The 24,895-nt window shown below is 40.9% G+C and overlaps 2 protein-coding genes across 3 annotated transcripts; both read right to left on the reverse strand.

Moving 5' to 3' along the window:
* Positions 1-844: 844 nt before the first annotated feature.
* GATD3A (glutamine amidotransferase like class 1 domain containing 3A) lies at positions 845-8,383 on the reverse strand. 2 transcript variants are annotated; one of them, XM_032101008.1, is made up of 7 exons: positions 7,820-8,383; positions 5,148-5,200; positions 4,401-4,514; positions 3,943-4,062; positions 2,950-3,042; positions 2,468-2,624; positions 845-1,843 (listed from the first exon to the last, which is right to left on the reverse strand). In XM_032101008.1, exons 1-7 carry the CDS (start codon positions 7,931-7,933, stop codon positions 1,715-1,717), a joined length of 780 nt encoding a protein of 259 aa, XP_031956899.1. In that variant the 5' UTR covers positions 7,934-8,383; the 3' UTR covers positions 845-1,714. The 2 variants fall into 2 exon arrangements, with proteins under 2 accessions (XP_031956899.1, XP_031956898.1); XM_032101007.1 differs by lacking the exon at positions 7,820-8,383 and adding an exon at positions 6,936-7,114.
* Positions 8,384-8,744: 361 nt separating this feature from the next.
* On the reverse strand, positions 8,745-24,500 carry PWP2 (PWP2 small subunit processome component). Its single transcript, XM_032100995.1, has 21 exons — positions 24,392-24,500; positions 24,179-24,291; positions 23,412-23,506; positions 22,942-23,041; positions 22,304-22,447; positions 21,747-21,882; positions 21,082-21,302; positions 20,475-20,618; positions 19,646-19,716; positions 18,811-18,947; positions 17,619-17,767; positions 16,850-16,997; positions 15,683-15,833; positions 15,150-15,330; positions 14,062-14,209; positions 13,038-13,146; positions 12,684-12,749; positions 12,323-12,541; positions 11,069-11,219; positions 9,919-9,993; positions 8,745-9,770 (listed from the first exon to the last, which is right to left on the reverse strand). Exons 1-21 carry the CDS (start codon positions 24,407-24,409, stop codon positions 9,620-9,622), a joined length of 2,727 nt encoding a protein of 908 aa, XP_031956886.1. The 5' UTR covers positions 24,410-24,500; the 3' UTR covers positions 8,745-9,619.
* Between the last annotated feature and the right edge of the window lie 395 nt (positions 24,501-24,895).

Below are 24,895 nucleotides of genomic sequence, written 5' to 3' on the forward strand. Positions count from 1 at the left end.
TTGTACAAGCAAAGATCACAATGAGAGTTTTTGCACTGAATTATATAGTGGCAGTGTTTTAAATCCTGTTTCTTACCAACTTGATACTGAAAATTTCATGAAGAATTTGAGGCATAAACAAAAAAGGTTTCAGAGAATGTCCAAAATCCACTTTATGAACCATACCTACTTTCACAAGGACTTGGTGTCTGTGTATGATTCCTCTGTAACCTCACTGGAGTTGGTGATCTGTACAGGGAATCTCTGAAATCCCCCAAGAAAAGAGTCAGCACTGTGGTACAAATTCAAATCTTCTAAATCCAAATGGGGTTTTTATTTTTAGTGACAAAAAATTAATCATTAAGAGGCTACAGAAGCAAAAATGCTTATTCCCTGAACACTGACAGAGCAAGCTCAGCATGCCTAACACTAACACTCAAGCTTCTCTTCTCTTTGCTCCCCTCAGTAAAAAAATGACACTCCACACCCCTGGCAAGTGTTCAGCCACAGACAGTATTTGCCAAACACCAACTCAGTCTAAGGCTTGTAGATTCATTTATGAAGCACACAATTCTCCCTTGAAAATACAGGTTCACTTCGGCAAGTCTGTCATGGAAGAGAAACTTTAATCCGAGGTAAGGGGTGTCATTTTGCCTGTTTTTTGTTAGTTTGAATTTGAGAAATGTTGTGTCCTGCTCAACAGAAAGGTGACAAAAAACTTTTAAGAGGGGGAGAAGATTCTGCTGGATTCTATACGGAAAAAATGTACAAAATGGGTGAACTGAAAAGCAGAAAAACTGCTAAAATGTACCAACCAATATAAGCTACCAAAGGCAGCTCCCAAACAAAAATGAAAGGACAAGGATGAGATAAAAGGCAGAAATTTATTTATTTATACATCATTATTCCAGACATTCAATAATACTTCTTTGGAGAAAGCTTTATTACCCTAAAGCAGGGGAAGTTAGGATAATTTGAGATAGTTTTTTCCATTCACTACTTGTCATACAACTGCTTTAACAGGGATGCTGCTGTCCTTAAGAGTTGTGCGTCACATCAGCGGTATTTTCTTCTTCATTTCAAGACCTTTTAAAACTATAATGGGCCAATGGATGAGTTTTTCAAAGTGCTACTGTTGTGGCAGTTGTGTCCTGCTGCTGACTGGTGCTCAGACTGACTTTGTGAAAACAGGGTACTTTCAAATAGAAACAAAAAAAAAAAAAATCTTTTCATTAACACAGAGCTAGACGAAGGTCTGGAAGATTTCTTTTTCCTCAGCAGCTGATCCTGGCTTTTAGTTCCCAGACACAGGCCTGAGCACATACACCTGGAACCGTGCATTCATTCCTTTCTACTCCCATTCTCCATCCACTAGATATGCTGCCATGTGCCAAATCCCTACAACACATCTGCCCTCAGCTTCTGAAAGGGCCTTGAGTCTCTTTTTCTCCCTTAGAACTGGTTTGACATTGGTGTGTTGGAAGATTTGTTTCAGAACACATCCAGACTGCTCTCTACAGATGGAAAAGCTCAAGAAGATGCTCTGTGTCTCAGGCCAGGCTCCTTGCCCTGTGTAATGCCCCTCTCTCAAAAAGGCACAGAAAATCCTGCAGCTGGGAATCAATCAGCTTTGCATCAGCATTCACTAGAGTGTGAACAGGACTAGCAGGTGCAAATGTCTCCATTGGTCCATGATATGTTTGATACTACGCCCTAAATTTAGACACATCTGATTTTATTTGCCAGTTAATTTTAGCACATTCTTTACCATTGCCCCAATGCCATCGAAGATGTGGTGTAATGCTGTTTCACACATAAATGCTGGGGTGGTCACCACCTTATTTTTTGTATCCACATGAGCTTCGTAAAAAGGAGTTAAGGAAAACACAGCACTTGCAGATGCTGCCTGCAAAATGAACCAGCGCTGAAAATCTCACAACTCCACTATCCTATAAAAACTACCTCCAAATATGTTATACCATCCAGCTGTAAAGACAGCTACAACCTGTAATCCAACCTATGACAAGGTATTTTTGCCAGTAATACAAATGCTGCACAAGAAACCTGTGGAAACACCCAAAACCACAAGAAAACCTACAAAATTCACTGATTGTAATAAAATGTCTCTGAGAACAGTCTGACTGCAGCATTAGACTTCAGGAGAAGAATAAAAATCTCAAAGAGAACTGACCAGCTGTAACTCATGCCAGTTTTATGTGCAAATTCATTCAGCACTTAGTGCATTACTGGGTGTCCAGGGAAGCTGACTGAGAACCACTTCTAACTCCCAGTGTGTTGCTGCACAGCAGCAGTTACACAGCTGTGTAGAGGAGAGTTTCTAATCCTGTACTGTACCACTGCTACCTGCTATACACTGCACATTCCCATGAAAATCTAAGTGGAAAAGCACAGTTCCTACATGTGTTCATTCCTTTAATGACACATTTCTAAACTGTCTCCCAACATGGAAATCACCAGAAAAGGATATGGTTACTTCTTTCACACAGTGCTTTGCTCCCAGCTCTTTGATGGCTCCTGCAGTCCCAGCATAAGGCCACTTGCCCCCTTCCTCTTCTTCGTGGCCCACAGTTACCTCAGCACCAGAGAGCACCTTTGCTGCCAGCACTGGGGAAATGCAGCACAGGCTGCAACAGAAGGAATTGTAAGAGCAATTCTACAACAGCACTATCCCAGAACTTGCTCACAACCGAAAAGATTCAAATGGACACAGCCTTGAAAATCTGAAAGACATCACAAGGCAACTTCCTCTCAGCATTTCCTCAGCTTCTCCTTAGACAAACACCTACACACACACATCCTAAAAAACACATTTACAAAATAGGCTGCAAATGATACAAAACAGAAGATACTTTTTCCAGTTCCGACAACAACAGCTGCACATTTCAACAAAACACAGGTTGTCTCCTTGTTCACACTTTCAAACAAACGCCATCCAACTAACATACATACCCAATAGGTTTGCCTGCTTTGTGGAAATCTTTCAGGACTCGCTCAACTTCTCTGTTCACCTTGCAATCCTTCCCATCAACGGCAAAGGTAGATCTGTCACAACAAGAAACTTATACAAAGCTCAGTATGAACCTACAAACAGAGGTATTTGCCTATCTGCCCTGAGACTGGCTCCAAAGAATCATCCCAAACTTAACAGCTACTAAACAGTTGGTTAAAAACACTCTGTAGATGACCATCACTGCTTTAGCCAAAATGTCTCTCTTCTAAGGTTCTGGTCTGCCAGAAAGTCCCTTACTAAATAAAAACATCTAGAAATGAGAATGATCACCTCACCTTTCTAGGATTACTGAGAAGCTGAACAGTAACCTTTTCAAAGAAGAAAATACTTAAGAAGAAAAGGGAAGTAACGTTCATGTTTCTCAAAGCCAACAAAAAAGCATGTCAATAGCAAGATAATCAGTATTCCACGTGGCTAACACTTTTTGTTTCCTTTTTATTTTTTTGAGCCAGCTGTTGTTTTACATTATAAAACGAGAGGGGATTTTTTGGGTAGGCAAAGAGGAGAAATAGAATAATAACATTACAAGCACCTGAACTCATGGAAGTTTTACCTTCACTTCCCTCAGACCTAAAAAGAAACACCACCAGGGGGAGGAAAGAGTACCTCTCGTGCATTATCTCAACTCGCATTCTCATCAACATTGTTCAGAGAATTTAAAACAAGACAATGACAAGACTTTAAAAGGCATTATCCATATTAAGTAGGAGTTACATATGTAGTAAATAAGACCATTTATGGATTTTATTGTGTGAATCACGGTTCATAGAATGATAGAATGGTTTGGGCTGGAAGGGACCTTAAAAATCATCTCATTCCTACCCCTCTGCCATAAGCAGGGACAACTCCCTCTAGACCAGGTTGCTCCAAGCTCCATCCATAGTTAATTATGAATATTTAGTTGAGGAATCTGATGCTTAGTTGGCACTCACAAGTTTTTGGCAGCTCCGAATCCACCAGGGAATATCACAGCATCATGGTCTGCTGTAGAGAGCTTAGCCAGGCTTGTAATTTTACCACGAGCAATTCTTGCAGATTCCACTAAAACATTCCTTGAAGAACCAGAAATAAAAAAATGTGATTAATTAAGCATTTGCACACAGAACAGTGTAGATAAAGTTTTGACAGAGGAAAATGAGGGTGAGAAAGGGAGGAAGCAAGAACATCAGTATTTAGTAACTGAAGCTGTAGATGGTTCTGAAATGCTACTGCTGGGAAACATAAGCACTGACAGACCGTATATAATCAAGTCCAGAAAAGCCATATAATATCTTCTCTCCAAGAAAACCACCACAGCTGGCATGAAGCTACTAAAGGCATTCAGCAAAGTGCTACAAGAGGCATTACAGGCTGCTATGTCTAAAGAACGCCTAACACATCACAGACTTACCTTGACTCAGCTTCAGCTGGTTGCCCTTTACTGTGGTCAATGACATGCATCTGAGGGACATCTGGAGCATACATGTGAACCTCAGCTCCCCCACGGCTCAGGTGTACCAGGACACTACAAAAATGGACATAAAACAAGCAGAAAACTTTTACGGGAGAGGCTTCATCTGGACCCCAAGTCTTGCTACAAATATTCCACCGCCTGATTTTGAAAGATGAGGAAAAACACATATCCTACCAAAGCAGGCAACCAGGAACAACAAAGCTTCCTTCTTCCAAGTCCCCAGGTGTTATGGAAGTAACCCACATAGCCATTAATATTTAATCTAGGTCTAGGTGACACATTTCTTATTAATTCTCAGTAAGAGTTAATTCCACTTAAGCATTAACCATTCTACTGTCAGATTTAGCCCCAGGAATGGAAACTCAAAGTGATTCTGAAATTAAGTCTGTATTTAACTCTCTTGAGATTGAAACTGGAACTCTGAATTTCTGTTTCTGAAGAGAGTCTCTCTCAAACTCAGTGTTCTGGCATCACATGCACAGTGCTGCATCTTTGGTCAGTCACTGAATTCTACAAGAATGCAGCCTGAGCTCACAATTACGCTGTGAGAAAACTGTGAGAAAGCTTCATCATACATCTCTCAGGGTAATTCTGATGGCCAGAGACAGCAAAACTAAATTGAACAGACTGCTGCAATGTAATGGAGACTTTTTTTGGAGTCTACAGTCCCATAAGGCAACTTACGCTGATGCCTCATGGATTTCTGTGCCATCGTAGACACCACAGCCAGACAGGACCTGCAGTGAGAAAATCAACAGAGTATTGCAGGTGACACAAAACTCCCTACAGGATCTTTCACAAGGTAAGGTTTTAAAAAATTGTTCACAAACAACAAAAAAACCCCCAACTTAACAGCAAGCTCTTACTATGCCAGTGAACACCATGCTATTGGCGTGTCTAGTGGTGTCACCACTAGACACTGCAGAACTGGCATTTCCCATTTACAGCAGCCCATGACAGGGCTCAGAAATAACCACTACATATTTCCTGGCTTATACATTTATTCCACAGTTAATTACCTGACACGTTACCCCTAGGTATGTTTTTATTGTGCACACAATGTCATTCATCTTTTTTTATGAAGTGTCCACATCCACGTGAAACACTTTCTCATCCAGGTGCACATCAATCAGAAGAGGGACAGAAATGCACTTTGAGGGGCCACTTAAAATAAACTACTTTACCTGCTTCTGTATTTTACCTGAGCATCTGCATCAGAGATCAACAGCTAAATCACTTTTAATGCAGTAACACAATTATGCTGTATTAGCCATACTTTTCTACAAAAATGTGGAAATAATACTTTTGTTTATACACACCAGCTAATAAAAATCACAAAGCAGTCAGCTACCCTTGTGTGGGTAGAGAATCTGACAAGGTAGAAGGAGAAATGATATTTTTTTTAAAAAGCCATTATAAGAATCAAACAAAACCAAAAAAATCCAAAGGTTTATCTAGTTCCTGAAAGCATATAGATATACTCTTTTGGGGTTTTTTGTTTGGCTCTTTGTTTTGAAAGAAAAAAATCCAGTTAGGAAGTCAATTTCCTTTTCTTTTTATTATTTTTTTTAACTTTAATCTCTTCCTTCCTGGTTTTACCTCAGTTTTTTGAAGCTTGAGAATTTTTAAAACACAGACACATGAACAGAAACTCACAACTGAAAAGAAATTCACAGCTGAGACAGTGTTAGCTAGAAATGTTAGATTTGAAGGGACTTTCAGGTCACAATACCCAGGTGTCTGCTATCGTGGGCATCACTTTACCAAATATCCCCATCACTTCACCAAATGAGCAAAATCCATGAGTGTTCTTCTGTCCATGTTAATCCTGTTCTGATATTTAAGATCTGCCTTCTACGTCACAACTCTGTTTTATCTTTCATTTAATTTAGACTGAATGAACAGATAAGCAACTGTGCTAAGGTTATGCTCTGTGAGCAACACTTTAAATGTTTTTGAAACTCGGTGAAACCAAAATACAGTAACCCTGTTATTATAAACTCCTCTATATATAAACTCTTCTGTTCTTTCAGTACCTGCTTGATTACAAATCTGTCTTTTACCGCAGTCAGAAATACACATCACTGATGTCAAAAAATAACATTTGTTTTCCCATCTCCGTTTAAAAAGCTGTGACTTGATAAAATGACAGCATTACTGCTGGGTTACTTTTTAGCCACTTGGACCTGTATTCTGCCCTTTCCCAAGCCAATTCTGCCCCAAGCAGATTTCTTCCTGCAGATAATGCCTTCTTATTTCTTTATGTTTAATGCTGTCTAGACTATGCAAAGCTCAAGCTTCAAAGACTGTCCACTGAGTCCCAAAACTGTGTATCCATTTGGGACACCATTTATAGCCTGTATTTTCCTTTGCCACTTCTGGCTCCTCCAGCTCCTCACTTTCTTTTGTGTTTGTAACGTTTTACCTCCTTTCTGCAGAAGAGCATAACCCAGTTTAAATATTTTCCCGTACCTTGCCAGTACCTCCCAGAGTTTCACTATGAACTACTTCATGGTCAGTTCTCCTGGGTTCCTCAGTACAAGGGAGCTCCTGGAGTGGGTGCAGTGGAGGGCAATGAGGATGAGTGGGGGACTGGGGCATCTCTCTTACAAGGAAAGGCTGGGGGAGCTGTTCATCTTCAAGAGATGACTGAGAGGGGACCTCATTAATGTGTATAAATATCTAAATGGGGTCTGTCAGAGGATGGACCAGGCTCTGCTCCGTGGAGCCCAGCAGCAGGACAAGAGGAACGGGCAGAAATTAATGCCTAGGAAGTTCCACCTGAACATGAGGCAGAATTTCTTTACTGTGCAGTGACCGAGCACTGGGACAGATTGTCCAAGGATGGTATGGAGTATCCCTCACTGGAGGTATTCTAGAACCTAGATACAATCCTGTATCATGTGCCGTGGGATGGCCTTGCTTGAGCAGGGACGTTGGACCTGGTGACCCACTGTGGTCCCTTCCAACCTGACCCATCATGTTATTCTATTCTGTGGTTCTTCCAAAATCAGCTCCAGCCCAACAGACGCCAGCTTTTACACGTTTCCCACTCCTGGTCTGGCCTCCTCCAAGTTTCTGAACTGCAAGCAGCTTTCTCTTCTCAAATTCAGCGTCTCTGCAGGGCTTCCAGCTGCTGCAGGCACCAGGCGAGGCTTTGCCAGGCCGCCGCCCCGCCGAACCCTCCCCTTCACCGCCGGGGCGACCCCGGCTGCAGGGCCGAGGGTGGCTGTGGAGAGCCAGACAGTAAAAAAACAAACAAACGCTTCTCCTCAGAGCCAGACAGTAAAAAAACAAACAAACGCTTCTCCTCAGCGCTGCCCGGCCCCCGCGGCCCCCGCTCCTCCATTACTCACCACAGCGACACGGGCGGCGCGGCAGCGTCGAGCGGAGCAGTGCAAGGAAGCGAGGCCGCCGGGTGCTGCCCGCCGCAGCGCGGTGCACAGGGCTGGGCCTCGGGAGGTCAGCATGGCTGAGGGCGGGGAGAGCGGCGGCGGAGGAGCCGGGCAGCGGGAGCGGAGGAGCCGGGAACCGGGAGCGGGTGACAGCGACGGGAAACGGGAAGGCCGCGCCCGGAGGCCGCTGCGCCCTTGGCGGCGCCGGCGGCGGCGCCCCCTGGAGGCGGGGAGGGGCCACCTCAGCGCCGGGGCCCGCGGGCCGATGTTCCCTTCCCGACCCTCAGCTATCGGGAATAGCAGCGGGGGGAAGGTAACTGAGGGTAAAAAGATAACGGTGCGGAAATAATGGGGGAGAATAAGCAAGCTGGTAGACGGTACAAAACTGGGAGGAGCTGCTGGGTCCTTCGAGGGCAGGGAGTGCCTGCAGAGAGCCCTTGATAAATTTACAGAGATGGGCAATGACCAACTGTATGAATGAAGTTCATTGGAAAAGTGCTGAATTCTGGTCCTAGGACCGGGCAATCCTGGATGTACAGGCAGGATGGGGAATGAAAGGCTGAAAAGAAAGGTATTAAACTATCAGAGAGTATCCAAAGGAGGGCAACAAAGATGCTGAAGGGCCTTGAGGAGAAGCCGTGTGAGGAGCAGCTGAGGGTACTTGGTCTGTTCAGCCTGGAGGAGACTGAGGGGAGACCTCACTGCAGTTACCTTTAATATTTATACCTCTCTTCTATTCCAACAGTCAAAAGCGACCAGAAGACAAATCCAGAATAACAGAATATGCTGATAAAATACATTCTGGATCATTGGTAATATTTGCAGTATCTTCATTAACAAAGCCCTTTCAACACATGGCTTGAAAGTATTACAAGGACAGACACAATTCTTTGTATTCACAACCCAGCTCTTATTAGCCAGTTCTTCCATCAATTCACAAAAACAAAGGGAATTAAAAGTTTCAGGGTTTAATGTGTTAAAAAGCAACATTTTAAAAAAGAAAGGGCTTTAAGAAAACCCAAAACAACAAAAAAAAACAAAAGACCCCAAACCAAATAAACCACCACATTTGTAACACATTCTCTTACAGTTTAAGTTACATTATTGAGTTGGTAATGTCCAAACAAATTTTCACTACAATATCTCAAGGCTGTCAATCAAACCTCTACAAAAGTTGTAAAGCCCAGTAAATTTTGTCCCGTAGTCATTGCTACGGGTCTAACATTTATCATTATTGAAACCTCATCACATCTGGGAGTCACAGAACTAAGAAAAGAGTGTTCCAGAAATATGTACCTATTAAATCCAAGTAAAACAACATTTAAAACAAGAGCAGTACATTTCCAATTCAGAAAATATTTTTATCCTTTTTAAAATTCAGAGTCCAATATAGGACAAGCCTGCACTACAAAATTCACAATACTTAATGTACAAGGCATTTTTAATAAAGAATTAATCCAGTCATACTTCCAACTTCACTAAGAACACTTTTTTGTTTTCTTATCTGAAATCAGGAATTATTTAAAAAAAAAAATCAGTTAATCAAGAAATCAATGCTGTCAAGTTTACAGCCAAAGGGTACACGAAATAGGCAAAAAGTGCCATCCATGGCATATCCCACATTTCCATCGCTACCTCCCATGTAACTCCATCCCACTGTTAGGAACTGATGCCACTATGAGGGCCACTCATTCTCAGTGAATACCACTGCATAAAATACTGTCTGAGGTTTTCACCCTCTCAAAAAGAGTAATTAGGAACTCAATTATCCTTATGAGCTTCTTGCATAAGATAATCACTGTCAGAATCCAATTCTTCTTCATCTCCTGGTGTTTCCTCTGCTGGACGTTTCATGCCACGCTGTTGAGAAATGGCCAGCGCGTATTTGATGTTGTAGATATTCCATTCACAGCTGTAAAAATAAATAGGAACACGTTGTTTACCTCCTGAAATAAAAACACCTCTAAAAGAAGTCTGTCTCGGAAGTTTTAACAGCACACTATCATCCCCCACATCACACCAGGTTTTTGATTTGAGCTTTCAAATATAACAATACATACAGTTTTGAAACATCTTCAAAGTGACGCTGGATGCTCTTCTGAAGGAACTGTATCACAGGGAGCAGCTTCACTGACCTTGGATGGAGAAAACATGCAATTTGCAGTGCAATTCAGATTTACATATGGAGATCTAGAACTTTTCAATACTTTCAAGATTTTAACAAGCACACATTAACTTCAATGCAAACTTTTTAATACTAAATAAACAGAAGTTCTTTCCTTTTGACTCTACCTTCAATGATTATACTCAATACGAGCAATATACTGTGAAAACTGTATTTTTTCTAATGACAAACTCCATCTTGAAGAGCTAATTCTACTTCCTGTAGCAATGACAGTTCCTTCCAGATACTACAATACTTTCTGAACAAGGGAGAGTTTGTTCTAAATGCTCCTCCTCTACTTTAGCAGCAACAAAAGGAGAGAATTCATTCCAGTCATTTCAGTAACTAAAACATTATACCCACATTGAAGCAAGGGAAGAGTTACAATGCACTGTTTTTTAAATTGCAGGACATCTTCTCAGATTTCCTCCCACTTAGCCCATTGTAAATTTGTAAATTTTCCTGCTTTTTCTCCTGAAAGTCTAAAAATTCCTTATTATGGGTGGGCTGAATAGAATTCACAGACCAGGCCCATGTAGTTCTAAAGTACTCTGTAGGAAGGCAGAGTACTACCAGCTAAGAGTGCATGCTATAATCACAAGCTAAGTCTGTAAAAATGCAATCAGTACCTGCATGCTACCTTTCAGTTACATTTAAGATGAATAATTGTTTAAAAGCACAACTGCCAAAATCCTACTATCACTCTTGTAATCTTTATACATTTATTGGCTAAGCAACTTAGGCAAAGTTTTATCTGTTATATTTGAAAAATGTTTCTGCAATGTATCTTTGTATCTTGGATACAAATCCAATAATGTATCCCAATTCTGTCATACACACTTTCTAGAATCTTTTTAGACCTTTAAGATCAAGTCCAAACTGTAACTTTTACCATTAGTACAGAAGTTGTAAAACTGAAGTAGTTCTAATTGTTGTGTATGCATTATTTAGAATGTCACTAAATGTTAAGTAAAAGTCTTAAACTAAAAGGTTTTTATTTTAATTTTAAAATCCTTGTCAGCATTTTCACTTTCATGGGATCTCACCTTGTTTTCAGCTTCTGTCCATGCAGCATGAGCAACTTATGAGCCCAAATAAGATAGAACTCCAAGTGACAAGACGTCTCAAATGCAGAGGCCAGGAACTCCAGTAACTTCTCTACATACAGGTCTGGCAGTGATGAGCAGACAACATCAACTGTGCAAAAAGGTAAAAAAAAGCCCATAAACATTCAATAGAGTTGAGTTATTATTTGGAATAACATGAAAGAGACCACAGGAAAGCACAAGGGGAAGGAGAAGAAAGCTGTATCTTGGCAAGTAGTGGATATTTAGTGCTGTATTTCAGGGTACAGCACCACAATCTCTAAGGGGACAAATCTTCCTTCTTTGAACCTTCCAAACACTACTGTATTTAAATGCAAGAAACTGACTCCTCCCTCTCCAAGTTCTTCCTCTGAGCAGAGTACTCCCCCCAGCAGCTCTCCTTCAAAACTTTTACTTCCACCCTTTCTTCCTCTTTCAGTGTAAAAGATTGTATTGTTGCTGCTCCTTACTTCAGCCAAATTGCTGCATTCAGTGGAACTAGTTATGCACAACAATCAGAGGCAGTAAATGATACTTGAAAAGACAGCAAAGTCACCTGCCCATACAGGAAGTGTCTGAATGCCATTAGCAACTGCACAGCACAAAGAAACACAATTTAGAAGCATTCAGAATAACCTCACATATAACTAAATGACCTCCTTATATATAATCCACTCTCATAAACAGCTTTGGTTTAACAAACAGGCACACAATCATCCTGCTAACAGTGGATTAAACAGCCTCTCCTCAGTTGTACTCTGGCCCTCCAATCATTTCCCAAGCCCTCCACCAGATGCTCTGAATATCAATGTCTTTTCTTGTGCTGTCAATGCCAGAACTAGGCACAGTAGTCCTGATGTGCTGCCACAAGTGCTCAACAGACAAGATTCATGACTTTCCTCAAACTACTGACTACATCCTTGATACTGGTTAATGTTCTTAATCACACAGGCGCAGTGCTTACTCACGTTAAACTTGCTGTGCCCCTCCAACATCTGCTGCTTCCGAGAACTGACATCCAAAAACTCTGCCTGCACATCTAGGCCTGATCAAATTCCATGCTGAGAAGTCACTAAATGAGCATGAAGTAGACTGGTAAAATTGAAACATCAATTAACACTAAAAAATCTACCTTTACACCTCAACTTATTTTAGTTTGCACATGTCTGCTTACAGCTAGCTCAGCCCAGTTTCATGGGAGATCCACCCACTCACCTTCACTGCTAGGGACAGCCTCTATGACCTCCTGAATTAATTTCTTTTCATTCAGCTTGAAGGCCATGACGATAGCCATAGTGTACTCCTTCTGACTCAGTGTTTTGTGTATATTGCTGGGTGTGACATCAATGTCCAGCTCAAAAGGATCAAAAATTAGCCCAGAGTCCAGTGAATAGAGCAGGAGACCCTCTGTGGTGGTGGCTGCCCAGCTTCGTCCTAGAAGAGAAATAACAATATTTAACAACAAAGATGACTTTTCTAGAACGGAAACAGAAGAGTAATGATAATCCTCCAATGCTCTATGCTTTTGCTTGTTTTAGATGGAATAAAAAATCCTAAATAAATTGTTGATACTAACCTGTAGGACAGAATCTCACACAAGTCACCCTTATTTCTGGTTTAAAGTGTCGATAGCTCATGTCACCTAAAAGAGAAGTTTAGAAGTGATTTAACATATTCACAAGTTCACAGTCTAGTTATCAACTATGATGTCACCAATAAATAATGCGCAGCATGGTAAAATCTGGCAGAATTAAAGACTGGGTAAGGAAGGGACAGTCCATGTCCAAGAGATCCTACAGCTTAAGTGGTGAGGCTGAATTTTGTAATCGTGATGTTAAAACTGAGCTCAACAAGTCAAACCCTTCTTGTCTACATTAAGGGTTTTGATCTACATAAAACTAGAAACAAGAGAGCAAAGCCAAAGCCATACCTCTTTTTACTCCAGGAAGAGGGATGGCAACACCTTCGTCACCTCCACCCCCTTCATCAATCAGAGCCATGCTGCCAAATTCAGTCATTTTTCTCCGATCTAAGTACTCCTAGAAAAACATGCAAGTTCCATTCACTGCACTGAATCTCTTCTCACATGGCAGAGCTCAGCTCAGGCTTTGGTTTCACATTATTATAACAACTGTATTCTGTGTCAGATGCATTGTTTCCTTCCTCAGCTGCAGCCCTGCTCTTTCAGCCCTTCAAGTTCCATACCTGCACTGTGCTAATTCAAGGCCTGTGTGGCCAGAACACTGCAAATGAGATTTTAGGGACCTCACAATGTAAATTAGATTTTAGGGGCCCTCATTTCAAAAACCCATCCCCTCCAGGGTTCCTTTTCAGCTGGCTCTCTCTCTTTCAAGCCAGATGCTGAGCTACAGTAACTCACAAACCACTGCTGACAAAGAAGCGTACTTGGAACCACAGTCAAATACAGCCTGATACAAACACTGGAACAATCATCGTTCCCAGGTAAGGGGATGTTGAAAAGGGTTACTGGAATGTTTTTCCTTCTGATGCTTTTCATCATTCACTTTACTCTTGAAGGAATTTAATTTGGCATTTGGCAATATTCAGAAACAGAGTTTGTAAAGCTCAGTGATGTTGTTCCATGCCCACAAAAAAAAATCCTTCATTTCTCTGCTAACACAAACTGATACCAGGGGAATTAGCTTAGTACAAAATGTTGATAATTTAAATTTTCACTTCCATTTTAAGTCTAGTGCCAACTAACTTAGTATGCCTGAGAGTTCTGCCCATTCAACACAAGCACACTGCAAATCTGGCAAGAGTTTCAGGAATTAATTCTGTTCCAAGACGAATATTTCCTTCTCTCTCTCCTGCACAAAAATAAGCCCATTCTTAAAAAACCATTCATGAATCACACTTAATGAGATGTTATACCAGAACCAAAGTCTTGTGGGGGTGGGGAAATGAAAATAAAGACTCCTGTGCTCACATACCTCCATTGCATCTAAAGAATAGTTGCATGAAATTTCAAATTTTTTCATAAGAATCTGTTCCTTGACATTATATATACAGACAAATTTTGACAATCCACCTGCCAGAATAGATTGACCATCTGCTGAGTAGCACAGAGTTGTAAAAGATCTGGTAAAGAAAAAGAGAAAGCAGTTAATTTCACTGTCACAATCGAGCTAGAAGACATGAGTACAGTGTGAAGACTCAGAACCACTCCATGGAAAAAGTGGAGATCTTCATTCACATAGTATGTGCTTTACACACAAATTTACTACAAAGCATTTGGTGCTTTACTATGAATCACAAACAATTTAGAACTTCTACAGCTTTTTGAAGTTGAATCCATACTTCTGATTCTAAGTCCCAGCTCAATGAATGAATTCTCAAACTACACCCTACACAACACTCTGGACAGCCAGGAGAGCTACAGAAAAACCAGTGCCATGGCATGTTTGAAAGAGATGGTTGAGAGCTCATCACCAAAAAAACCCTTATTTTTTCCAAAAAGTCATTGTTTCTTTTTTTTTTGTTTGTTTTTTTGAGTGGAAGCAATACAGGCAAAAAAAAAAAAAGGGAAAAGAGAAGAATGAAACATTTCTCTAATACACTTTTTGACAGTATGCAAATTCAACTTGCCTTTAAACATTACTTCACATGCTTAGCAACAGGTAATAAGCCCCATACTTTAATTACTTTTTTCAAAAAACATAATAGTTTCTACACACTAATGGTTACATACTAGTATTTCTGTAGGAAGCTATCTACTTAAAAACCTACCCCTAGCAAATTGACAACTTGGCCTGAGAAGCTTAATATCATGTTGGCAACCCAAGTTCATAACTGATGAGAAAGAACACGTGCTCAGAGTGATGCTGATCAGTGAGAGAACACAGCAAACTACAAAAGGGAGGCATCTAGGTGTCGGGCAGTCTTTTCAAATCCAGCATCAGAATCAAAATATCTCAACAGCAGATGCACTCTGAAATCTTCACGTTGAAAACAAATGGAAAAACAATTCAAAAGCAACCCAGTGTGGCACCCCCTTGTCACTGCAGCCCCCTGTACGTACTTGCCCTTGGCTGCCTGCTTGGCAGTTATTTTATCCAGCTCCTTCCTCCCCATCTGGAGATCGTGCCTGCCCTCAATGGAGCCAGTCTGTGCTGCATTTTCATGATCCCAGAATGTTATCTGGCCATTCAAAGCAGCAACTGCGAGCTCCTTGCCATCAGGACGGAAGGCAACAACAAGAACTGCAAAGAATTTAATAGTAACAGTTAAAAATGCAGTCAGATACTTTTCTAAGAAAATACCCTTAAATTTTTCTAGGATCTTATCTCAACCATTAGAAAAAATTTAAGAGTAACAAGTATGACTGCACTTTTTCTCCTGGACAACATACAAATGTTTAGCTAATTATAAAGCTGAGCTAGAATTAAATAAAAATATTTACTGCACTGTTGAACAAGTCCTAGAGTGAAGTATCTCAACTACAGATTTTCATTTCCAAGAATGAGTCTGTCTGTATTTGACATGTTCTGTTGTTATTAACATATTTTACATAGTATTTTTATATTTGATAAAAGACAAGAAATGAAAGATTACCATCTGAGTTCATTATTAGTGTCTCCTTAGTTCTCCAGCTGTCCAACATATCCCATAACTTGACAGTCTTATCCCAAGAGGCACTGGCTAGAACACACTTCATTGGGTTAAAGGACAAGCTGCTGATGGGACCCTCATGACCTGCTAAGACCTAAGAAGAGAAGCAAAAATAACCTGGAATTAGGTGGAAGAAACTGCTATCTGTGTGGTCTGCATTCAGTAAACTCCAGATATAGCCATTAAACCATGCCTGACTTGTCCACACATGCTTGAGATCACTTTTGGACACAGGGCATGATACACACCAGTGATTCTCAACTTCTAAAAAAATTCCCTGAAGTGCTACCACTACATAAGCATCTACAACCACTCCTATGTGCACACTTTAGGAATGCAGTGTGCCATTTTCCTCCCTCCTTTCAAAACAATCAGACCAACTGTGAAAAATCAAGTCATTGCTCTGAGAATTCAGTATCTCCTGCAGTTGATAACACTTCAGAAAAAAAAAAAAGACTGAGAATAAGAGTAACAGATTTTCATTTCATGGAGCTCCTACTCCTCAAAAAAAAAAAATACCAAGGAAAGAAACTACACTCAAAACTCTGGAGATCCAGTCAAGTATACCCTGAGTTACTGAAGTGACCTGTATTGCATGGCTGTGCCAAATTAAGTAAGTGAATCACTGAGCTCTTCTACTTGTACAAGATGTACAGGAATGCTTAAGAATTGAAAAAATAATTGAAAAATCATGGCCCTGCTGTGCTGCAGCAAAACCCTCCATGAAATCTGCATCAGTCTTAATACAGCAACTACAATTTCTTCATTACCTGCAGAAAACATGTAGAAAAGAACATCTCTGAACAAGGAGGGAAAGACTCTCATGCCCATGTGTTAGCTCAGCAATATCGGTGTTACTTCATCACTAGAAAGAGCTCATTACTCAAAAAATTTAAAAACTACTTCCTACACAAATTCAGGGTGATCACCGTGCAATAAATTAAAAAAAAAAAAAAAATGCTGAGAGCAACACAGTGTAGCTTATTTTTGAATGTAACAAAACACTTCATGTTATATTGAAACCCTCGAAACTAATCCCAAACTTGCTGAGTTATCACCACACTCCACACTGTGTTAAATTCAAGCCCTCCCAACACAGTGGGTCCTTACATCTAGCAGCCTCCCACTCTGCATTGACCAGATGAATATTTCAAAGGAATCCTGGGAACCAGCTGCCACAATCTCGCCACTGGAGTCCACAGCTAAACAGGAGAACTGACTTGGTCGTGGGGACGTAAAGGTACGGAAATTCCGGTACCTGTTGAAGAGGTGAAAAAAAAATTATGAGAACATTTTAAGTAGATTTAAATGTGTGTTTAACAAGTGTATTTAAAAAATGAGTTCATTTGTTTTGTAAAGATTTGTAAGTCTTTACAAAATATTCTTTGTATAAAATTAGATGTGATGACTCAGCATAATTACAAGATCCAAAAGAAGTATGAAAAACTCTGCAGAAACAGAAGACAGAAATACTCAGAGGAGCTTTCTTCTATTAAATAGCACATGTCAGTGGTTTAGAAAAATGGGCTTGTTAACACACCCAATTCTGTGCACAGCTGTATTATACTGCAGGAAGTATTGTTAGGCAAGTGCCTTCTCCCCATGTGAGCAGAGCCAGACAACGACCTTCCTGGATTTCCAGCTTCTCTGAGGAAAGTTTCTCCAGGATTTTCTTCACAGAAACTGGATGGAGTAACAGCATTCCTAATTATATCTAATATAATATCTAAATTGAAATCAAAGGCTGAATCAAAAACCAGTAAGGCAGTGTTCATGTTTATGCAACTTCAAGCAAGCAATGAGCAGTTTGCTGTGTTTTGGGGGCAGTGTGAAAGCTGAGGACTAAATGAGACACAAAAGCTTTCATGTAAAGAGCTACCTGTGCAGATCAAAGGCACGCACTGTTCCATCAAGGGAAGCACTCAGAACAACATAACCAGTGGAAGTGAAGGTTACAGCAGTTACTCCACTGTTGTGTTCTGTAAAGGTGACAAAACAAAAGCTGCTTGAAGTGTTCCACACTTTCACCTGCAAAGACAGACAAGGAAAGACTTCTTAGAATCTCCATCAGCAAAGAGAGAAAACAAGGGTAAGGCAGCAGCAGAGTAAGAACTCTACAACAGCATAGAAGACTTTCAATAATATCAGTCAAGAGGCCACAGCTTATCCTTAAGCCTCTTAAGACACATTTGCAACAAAAATCTAAGTGGAGATAGACACAAATGAAGTTGAAACAAAGTTAATTTTCAAGGAAAGTAACACTTGGTGAGCATCTGGAGCTTCCAGGCTTGTACTGCCAGGGCTAAGACAAGTGTCAAATTCAAAACCAACTCCAAAGCTGCTACAGAAGTTACAATTGAGACAGTATTTCAGGTGGGGTTTTTTCCTGATCAAATACCTTATGCATTTAACTTTCTGCAGTTTAAGGCTTCTGGGGTTTGGCCAATTTTCAATCTGAATGGCAAAAGCCATGAACTGGCATATCTTTTTATGACATTCAAAAGTTTTGATTGGAAATCAGCTACTACTGTTGTCCCACTTATGTGCCAAGACATTGTGGCAAAACATCTTTTAAAATAGAAGTACCTGTACACACAGCCTATTATTTCAATGCGAGTCATTCATGAGAAGTTAATTTTTCTTTAAAATAACAAGCTTTTGGAATGGTACATTAAACAAAAAAATTGCACTTTTATGAATAATTTGAAATTAATTTCATATCAAAACCAATTATTAAAAGGGCAAGAAGTTGGGTGGCTGAAGTTCATTCATCCCAAAATATCATGGAATCATAAATAAATTAACACTTAATGAATTAGATATTTTTGGTTTTATGGTGACTGGACCTATAATAATTAAAAAACTATCTGCTAGAAAGTGTAAATGATGCAATTTGTAGACAGAGGTAGTAACAAAGCAAAATGCTCTAGAGAGAAAAATCAAAACATTTAAGGGACGAGAGAATAAAAATTTTTGACTTTGTAGTAACAGAGCTTTCTACACAGAATGGAAAGTCAAGCTGCTTAGTACGTTACTAAAAGTTCATTTTCCAGCAATATTCTCTCACTTACTTTCCCATCCTCCCCTCCAGTTACTATGTACTGTCCATCTGGAGAATATGCCAAGGAAACCATGCTGTTGAAATGGCCCTGCTGCTTCAGCACGTAGGACTCGCTCTGCCATTCCCACACCAGGAGCTGCCCCAAACCTGTAACCACAGCAGGATTTACCACAATCATGAACACAATGACCCTGCAAATGCAAGCCACAAAACACATAATGGCAAGCAATGTTAAAAAAAACCAAAGGCTGATGCAGACAGGTTGAATTCTGTACCTTTCTGTCCTAATAAGAGCTTTTTTCTTTATAATGTCAAGGCAATTTCCTCGACAATTTCCTCCAGGAGCTGTTACTTGGAATAATGTTTTTAGTGCTACAACAGCAACGCTACCAACCAGCTGATAAATGAGCTGGAAAGAAAAGCAGGGCTGCATATAAAGGTAAAATTTTGGGTTTCATGCAAAGCATTATGGACAGGGTGGGAATGCAGAACATCCAGGCAGGTTTGTAAAATGCCACATGCAACAAGCAGCAAAGGAAGAGAGAACAGCCTAGAATGAAAGCAGAAATCAACTACAAGGGATCTGGGCTTTCCCCTAACTCTGTTAGAGCCTTTTTATATGAAATATGTATTTTTTCCTGTACCAACAAACTACTTTCCTGAATCATCAGAATTCTGTGAGGAGAGATTGATAAGTGATACTTGCTTTACTGTACTTAAGCACCACAGATATGAGATTATAAATTATTTAATGTTCGGAGTCAAGACAAGCAAGAGGGTTTTGGGCCTCATGCCCACCACGTTCCTCATTTTTCCATGAATACAGACTAAAAACATTGACTAACCTGAGCATCCAAACGCAATCCAGTCACCAGTGCAGTTGATAGAAATAGAAGCTATCCTTTGGTCTGAAATACTAAAGTAAGAGGATTATCCAATAAACAAACTTGTGTTTTTATGTCTTGTGTGATAACACTTGAAGTTTAATACCTATTAACTCTATTCAAGCAAGTTGTTTGATTGTTTCACTGAACTTCTGTAACACCATAAAATCAAAAACCACGAAGTTCTTTCCTTTGTTCCACTCCAAACCATCAAACATTCCTTACTCAGAATGAAGGCAGAGGATCTGCATCCTAAAGATGTACTTGCCAACAGAGAGTAAAACTCCCCAGTTTAAGAAAATAAAATACTTTTGTATATGGAAATTGTTTAGCTGGCATCCTACAGCTAAGGAAAAGAATTCTGATTTGATTTCTCAACTTAGACACAATTTACAGATAATTTTACATATGCAGACCTTTCCATAATTATATGGAATATAAAAATATTTTCTACAAAGAAGCTGAAAATATTAAAGTCCACAGAGTTAAAGAAATCTATAGCCAACAACCAGAAACTCCTGAGTAGTTTCCTTATTCAGACCTCACTTTTCCAAAATAACCTATAGAGTGGGATTACATGGTATTTATTGCATACATTTATGATTCTACCTCTCCAGAAATTACAGTATTAAACAGATAGTCATGTTTTAAGATTTTTATGCTCTCTTTATTCATCCTTCACTGCTCAGCATGATGTGTTCTCAGTCAAACAAACAAGAACCCTCCCCAAAAAAACTTACTCCCTTCCCCCCCAAACCAAACCAAAACCAGTGACAACCCCATACCCCACCTCAAGGAGTGGATCAGATTGAAATCTGGAAGCTCATGGAGGTGAAAGATTCCAGAGGCAAATCCAGTGACTAAAAGATGTGTTTTCTTGTGATATGCTGCAGCTGTTAGGTTATTAAAATCTCCCTCCTTATTGAAAAAATACCTGGCATGCAAGAAATAAGAAAGAAGCAAGGTGAATGTTAAAGGAAATTATGTTGTTAGAGCTGCATCTCCAAGCAGCTCACCAAAGAGGCTGATGAGCCACCTTTGTGCCATCTTCTGAAGTCAACTGGCAAGAAATCAAAGCCTCCAGACTTAGAAAGGGTACTGTAATAAAGATCCCACTTACACTTTTTGAGTTCCAAACACTAACACACCATGAGCCAGTATTTCTTATATCATTAAAATTACACTTGTTATTCTGAAGGTGAAAGGTACTGCCCTTCATATAATCAAAGGTAAGACAGACAGGAGTTCTACCAGTACTGCTTAAAATGGGATCTGCAGTGAATTTCTAAATCCTGGGCAGTTTTATACTGCTTTGAATAAGTTATAACAGATGAAAAAAAAAGCCCAGTACAATAAAACCCATTACAACTTTGACTTGATAACTGAAAACCACTTACTTCGCAACACGTGAATATTTAACTTTATTTCTAGTCTCTTGTTCACTTGGATCAGCTTTCCCATGAATTTCTTCACCCTTTGGCTCTTCAAGCAGCTCTTCATCATCTTCTGCTGCCTTCTTTTCCTTTGCTGCATCTTTAGGGGGCATTGGCTTCAAACCATCCAGCTCAGTGTCACACTGCCACACACACAGAGCTGCATCCTGGCTAATTGTGTACAGCTAGAATACAAACACAATTATTATTGTCCAATACCTGCTCTCTGTGCTCTGCAAAAATATGAATATGGACGTGCATCAGGATAATACATTACTTAGTCCTCTGGAATCTGAGGTGCTTTGAACTGGAAATTTAACTTGTCCTGAGAACTGGTGAATTATTTTACCTGCCCTCAGAAAAATTTTGCAAGGACCAAAGGCAACTTGGTCCTTGTAATGCTTGATTACCAGTCAGCATTACAGCTAAGCTAAATAATTTTTTCATATTTAAAGCTATAATGTTTTAGAGGAGCAAATTTAAACACAAAATTATGGCAGAGCCACCATCAAGAGACACTTCTGTATTTTCTAAATTCTGAGAAATTGTCAAAACAGCCATCTACAGATAAGATTCTGCTTCAACTATTTTAATATTCAAATTCAAGCATGTTGTGTAATTATCCATACATCTAGGCTGTTCTCTTCAAAAAAGCAGGCTACTATGACATCCTTATGGCCTCCAAGAGAGTAGTAGATCAAGTTTGCCCATCGTTCTGCTCCAAACACCCACGTAGACATGTCCTTGCTCCCCACTGCAAAGCACCTGCCAAAGAAAAGCCAATTCCAATTAGAACACTGGATTGCAAAACTCTTCACTGGGTGGAGAATGTCCTGAGCTCAAATTCACCAGTCACCACTTTCATTTGACAAACATCAGAGTTGTAAGCTGAGGGTGGTGACTGTAGCCAAGGCAGACGAGGGTTAAACACATTCAAAACGTCAACCATGCTCACATTCCTAAGGTATACTCCTTTTATGAATTAATATGCATTTTCAAGCAAGAATACAGTGTTGATCCCCAACACATGCATATTTTATACTTTCTGGTCTGCCTGATTATATTTTTTAATTAGAGACAGGATTTTTAAGCTAGTAAAATACTTCAGAGGAAAGAGAATGGGACTGCAACATGCCTGCAAATATTAACATGTGCAGGTAGACAATGCTTCAATTTAACAACTCACTTGGAATCATCAGTCCAGTCAATACAAGTGGTTTCATCATATGGGCCATAGTAGGTTTTGTCCAGAACAAATGCATTGAATTCTCGTTTCTTCCCAGGAGCATGGTACAGGTAAGCAAGATTGTCTTTTGTAACCACAAATTTCCTGGCATAAGGGGGGGAAAAAACATCATTGCACACAAAGCTGATAAAGCAAACAACTGTTCAGTAAAGACTACAATATAATGAAACAAAACAATAATAAAAAGGTTCCTGTGCTACTGAAACAATAAAAATGGATTGCTTTCGAATGAAAAACAAAGTATTTGCAGATTGATATTATCCCCCACCTTAAGCATTATAACAGAGAAAACCTTCAGTAAAAATCACTGAAGTTGAATAATGAAATTCTTATTCTCCAAGTCTCAAAACAGAAGGGAAAGTTCAAACACTCAAACCAGGATATTCTATTTCCAAGGCTTTGCTTTCCTTCTTTTCTTCCCCCATCGATTTTACAAAGCAACTCTGATAAGCTTGAAATCTCCCCTCATCCACGAATAGTAAACATTCACAGATTGGTTACAGGGTGTCTTCATAATCACAAGTAATTTATGGGGCAATTCCTGCTATTTTGTCATAAAGAATGCACTCTTCACTTACTTGCCATCAGGGGAAAAGCTGACACTGTGAACCGGCTTGTGAAAATAAAACTGATGTATCACACATTTCCCAATCAAACTCACAAGCAAGGCAGCTCCCTCTGTAAGGGCAGAAAAAAAAGGATCATGAGAATAATTGTGTTCCCAAAGAAATCATAATCCTAGCACGCTTAGTTTCTTTCCTTAAAGGGGAAGCATCTCCTCAGAAACTTTTCAAGACAGTGTGCTTAATATTATTAAAATAAAAAAATACAATCCAAATGATGAGACACTAAATTCTGTAAACAAGTTATTTTTCAGTTCTGTAAATAAGGATATCTTCCCCAAAAATTCTAACGTAAGTAATTTTTAAAGCAGACCACCTCTAATTTTGTGTTAGGGTTGAACACCTAGCAATTCAGATTTCCCCCACTCAAGGCTGCATTTTTACTGAATTCTTTCACAAAACAAAAGTCTCCTTTGTGCTAGTACCTTCATCAATTAGAATGGCAAGGCTTCCATCTGGAGAGATCCCCACACACACAATATTGAGCCGTGTAGCCAATGGCAACGTCTCACACTTGTTACTGCAACAAAACCACAGAACAGTAAAATGGGGACAGGGATGTAGGAAGAACATCTTCGGTATCAATGAAATACGGTTTGATGTCTTTGTTAAAAACTACAGACAATTTGGATGTAAAACCCCCATAACTTTCTTTAGCTGTCACAATCCCATCAACACCAGCTACGTGGGTTGTTCTGTGCAGGGCCAGGAGCTGGACTCGATGGTCACCAGGGGTCCCTTCCAGTTCAGGATGGTCTGTGATTAAATGTAAGAGACAGGCTCCTGACTGGAATACAGGCACGGGGAGCAGCAATCACAACTCTGGCACACGGGAAAGGCTGATGATGCTCTGAGCTTTGTTACACACAAGACAGAAGGACGCAGGCAATCCACACAACTGACCAAACACAAACCTATTTTCTCCCTTTTTTTTTTCCTCTGAAATACAGCTTTACATAATTCCTCTGCTATTCTCCATATAGATGTACCCGCACAACACCGTGACAGGAATTCCACTAGGCAGGCTTCTACCTTTAAACGCTAAGGCAGACGCTTTCCAGGACTTTTTGGAAGGCCGAGCATCCCACAGAGCCCCACGGGTCGGGCTCCACAATCTCCTCAGAGCTTTATTCCCCCCAGAGCCCCGCGCCGGCAGCGCCAGCCCCTTCCCCGCCCCTCGCCGCTCTCTCACTTCTTGAGGTCGAAGAGGGAGATCCTGTTGCCGACGGGGCTGAGCAGGGAGTTGCCATCGCGGGTGAAGCTGAGGTTGCCGCGGCGGTACACGGTGCCCAGCAGGCCGGAGAACTGCGGGGGCAGGAAGGGGCAGGGTTAGAGGGGCTGGGGAGATGGGGAGGTGAGGGGGAGATGATGGTGGGGTGGGGGGCGGCCCCCGCCCCGCGCTCACCCGGTACGCGAAGCGCATGGCGGCCGCACGTGGGCAGCGGGGCCGCGGAACTGCGGCGCTGAGGGGCGGGCGCCGGGCCGGGAGCCGCACAGGGGCCGGGATCCGCACATGCGCCGGGGATGAGGGCAGGGCCGGAGGGGAGGGGAGAGAAGGGGAGGGAAGAGAGCGGAGCTGGTGCCGCCGTAGAGCGTCAGCCCCGCGCGGTGGCCCTGCTGTGGGTCCCCTTCGCCATCCACGGGCCCGCCGCCACCGCCGCCAGCCGCTCCCGGCCCTCCGCAGCACCCGCTACGAGCCAGGGGAACTGTGGTTCTTTTTAGTAAATATATTACGGTATTTATGCTTTTTAGTAAATGCCTTGGGCTGACTGCGGGAGTTGGGCCTGTTTAGTCTGGAGAAGAGAGGGCTGAGAGAAAATCTCATCAATCCTTACAAATATCTCCCAGGCGGGTGTCAGAGGATGGTGCCAGACTCTGTTCAGTGGTGCCCAGTATCAGAATGAGGAGC

Source organism: Corvus moneduloides, chromosome 2 (genome assembly GCF_009650955.1).
Source record: "Corvus moneduloides isolate bCorMon1 chromosome 2, bCorMon1.pri, whole genome shotgun sequence".
Lineage (NCBI taxonomy): Eukaryota > Metazoa > Chordata > Aves > Passeriformes > Corvidae > Corvus > Corvus moneduloides.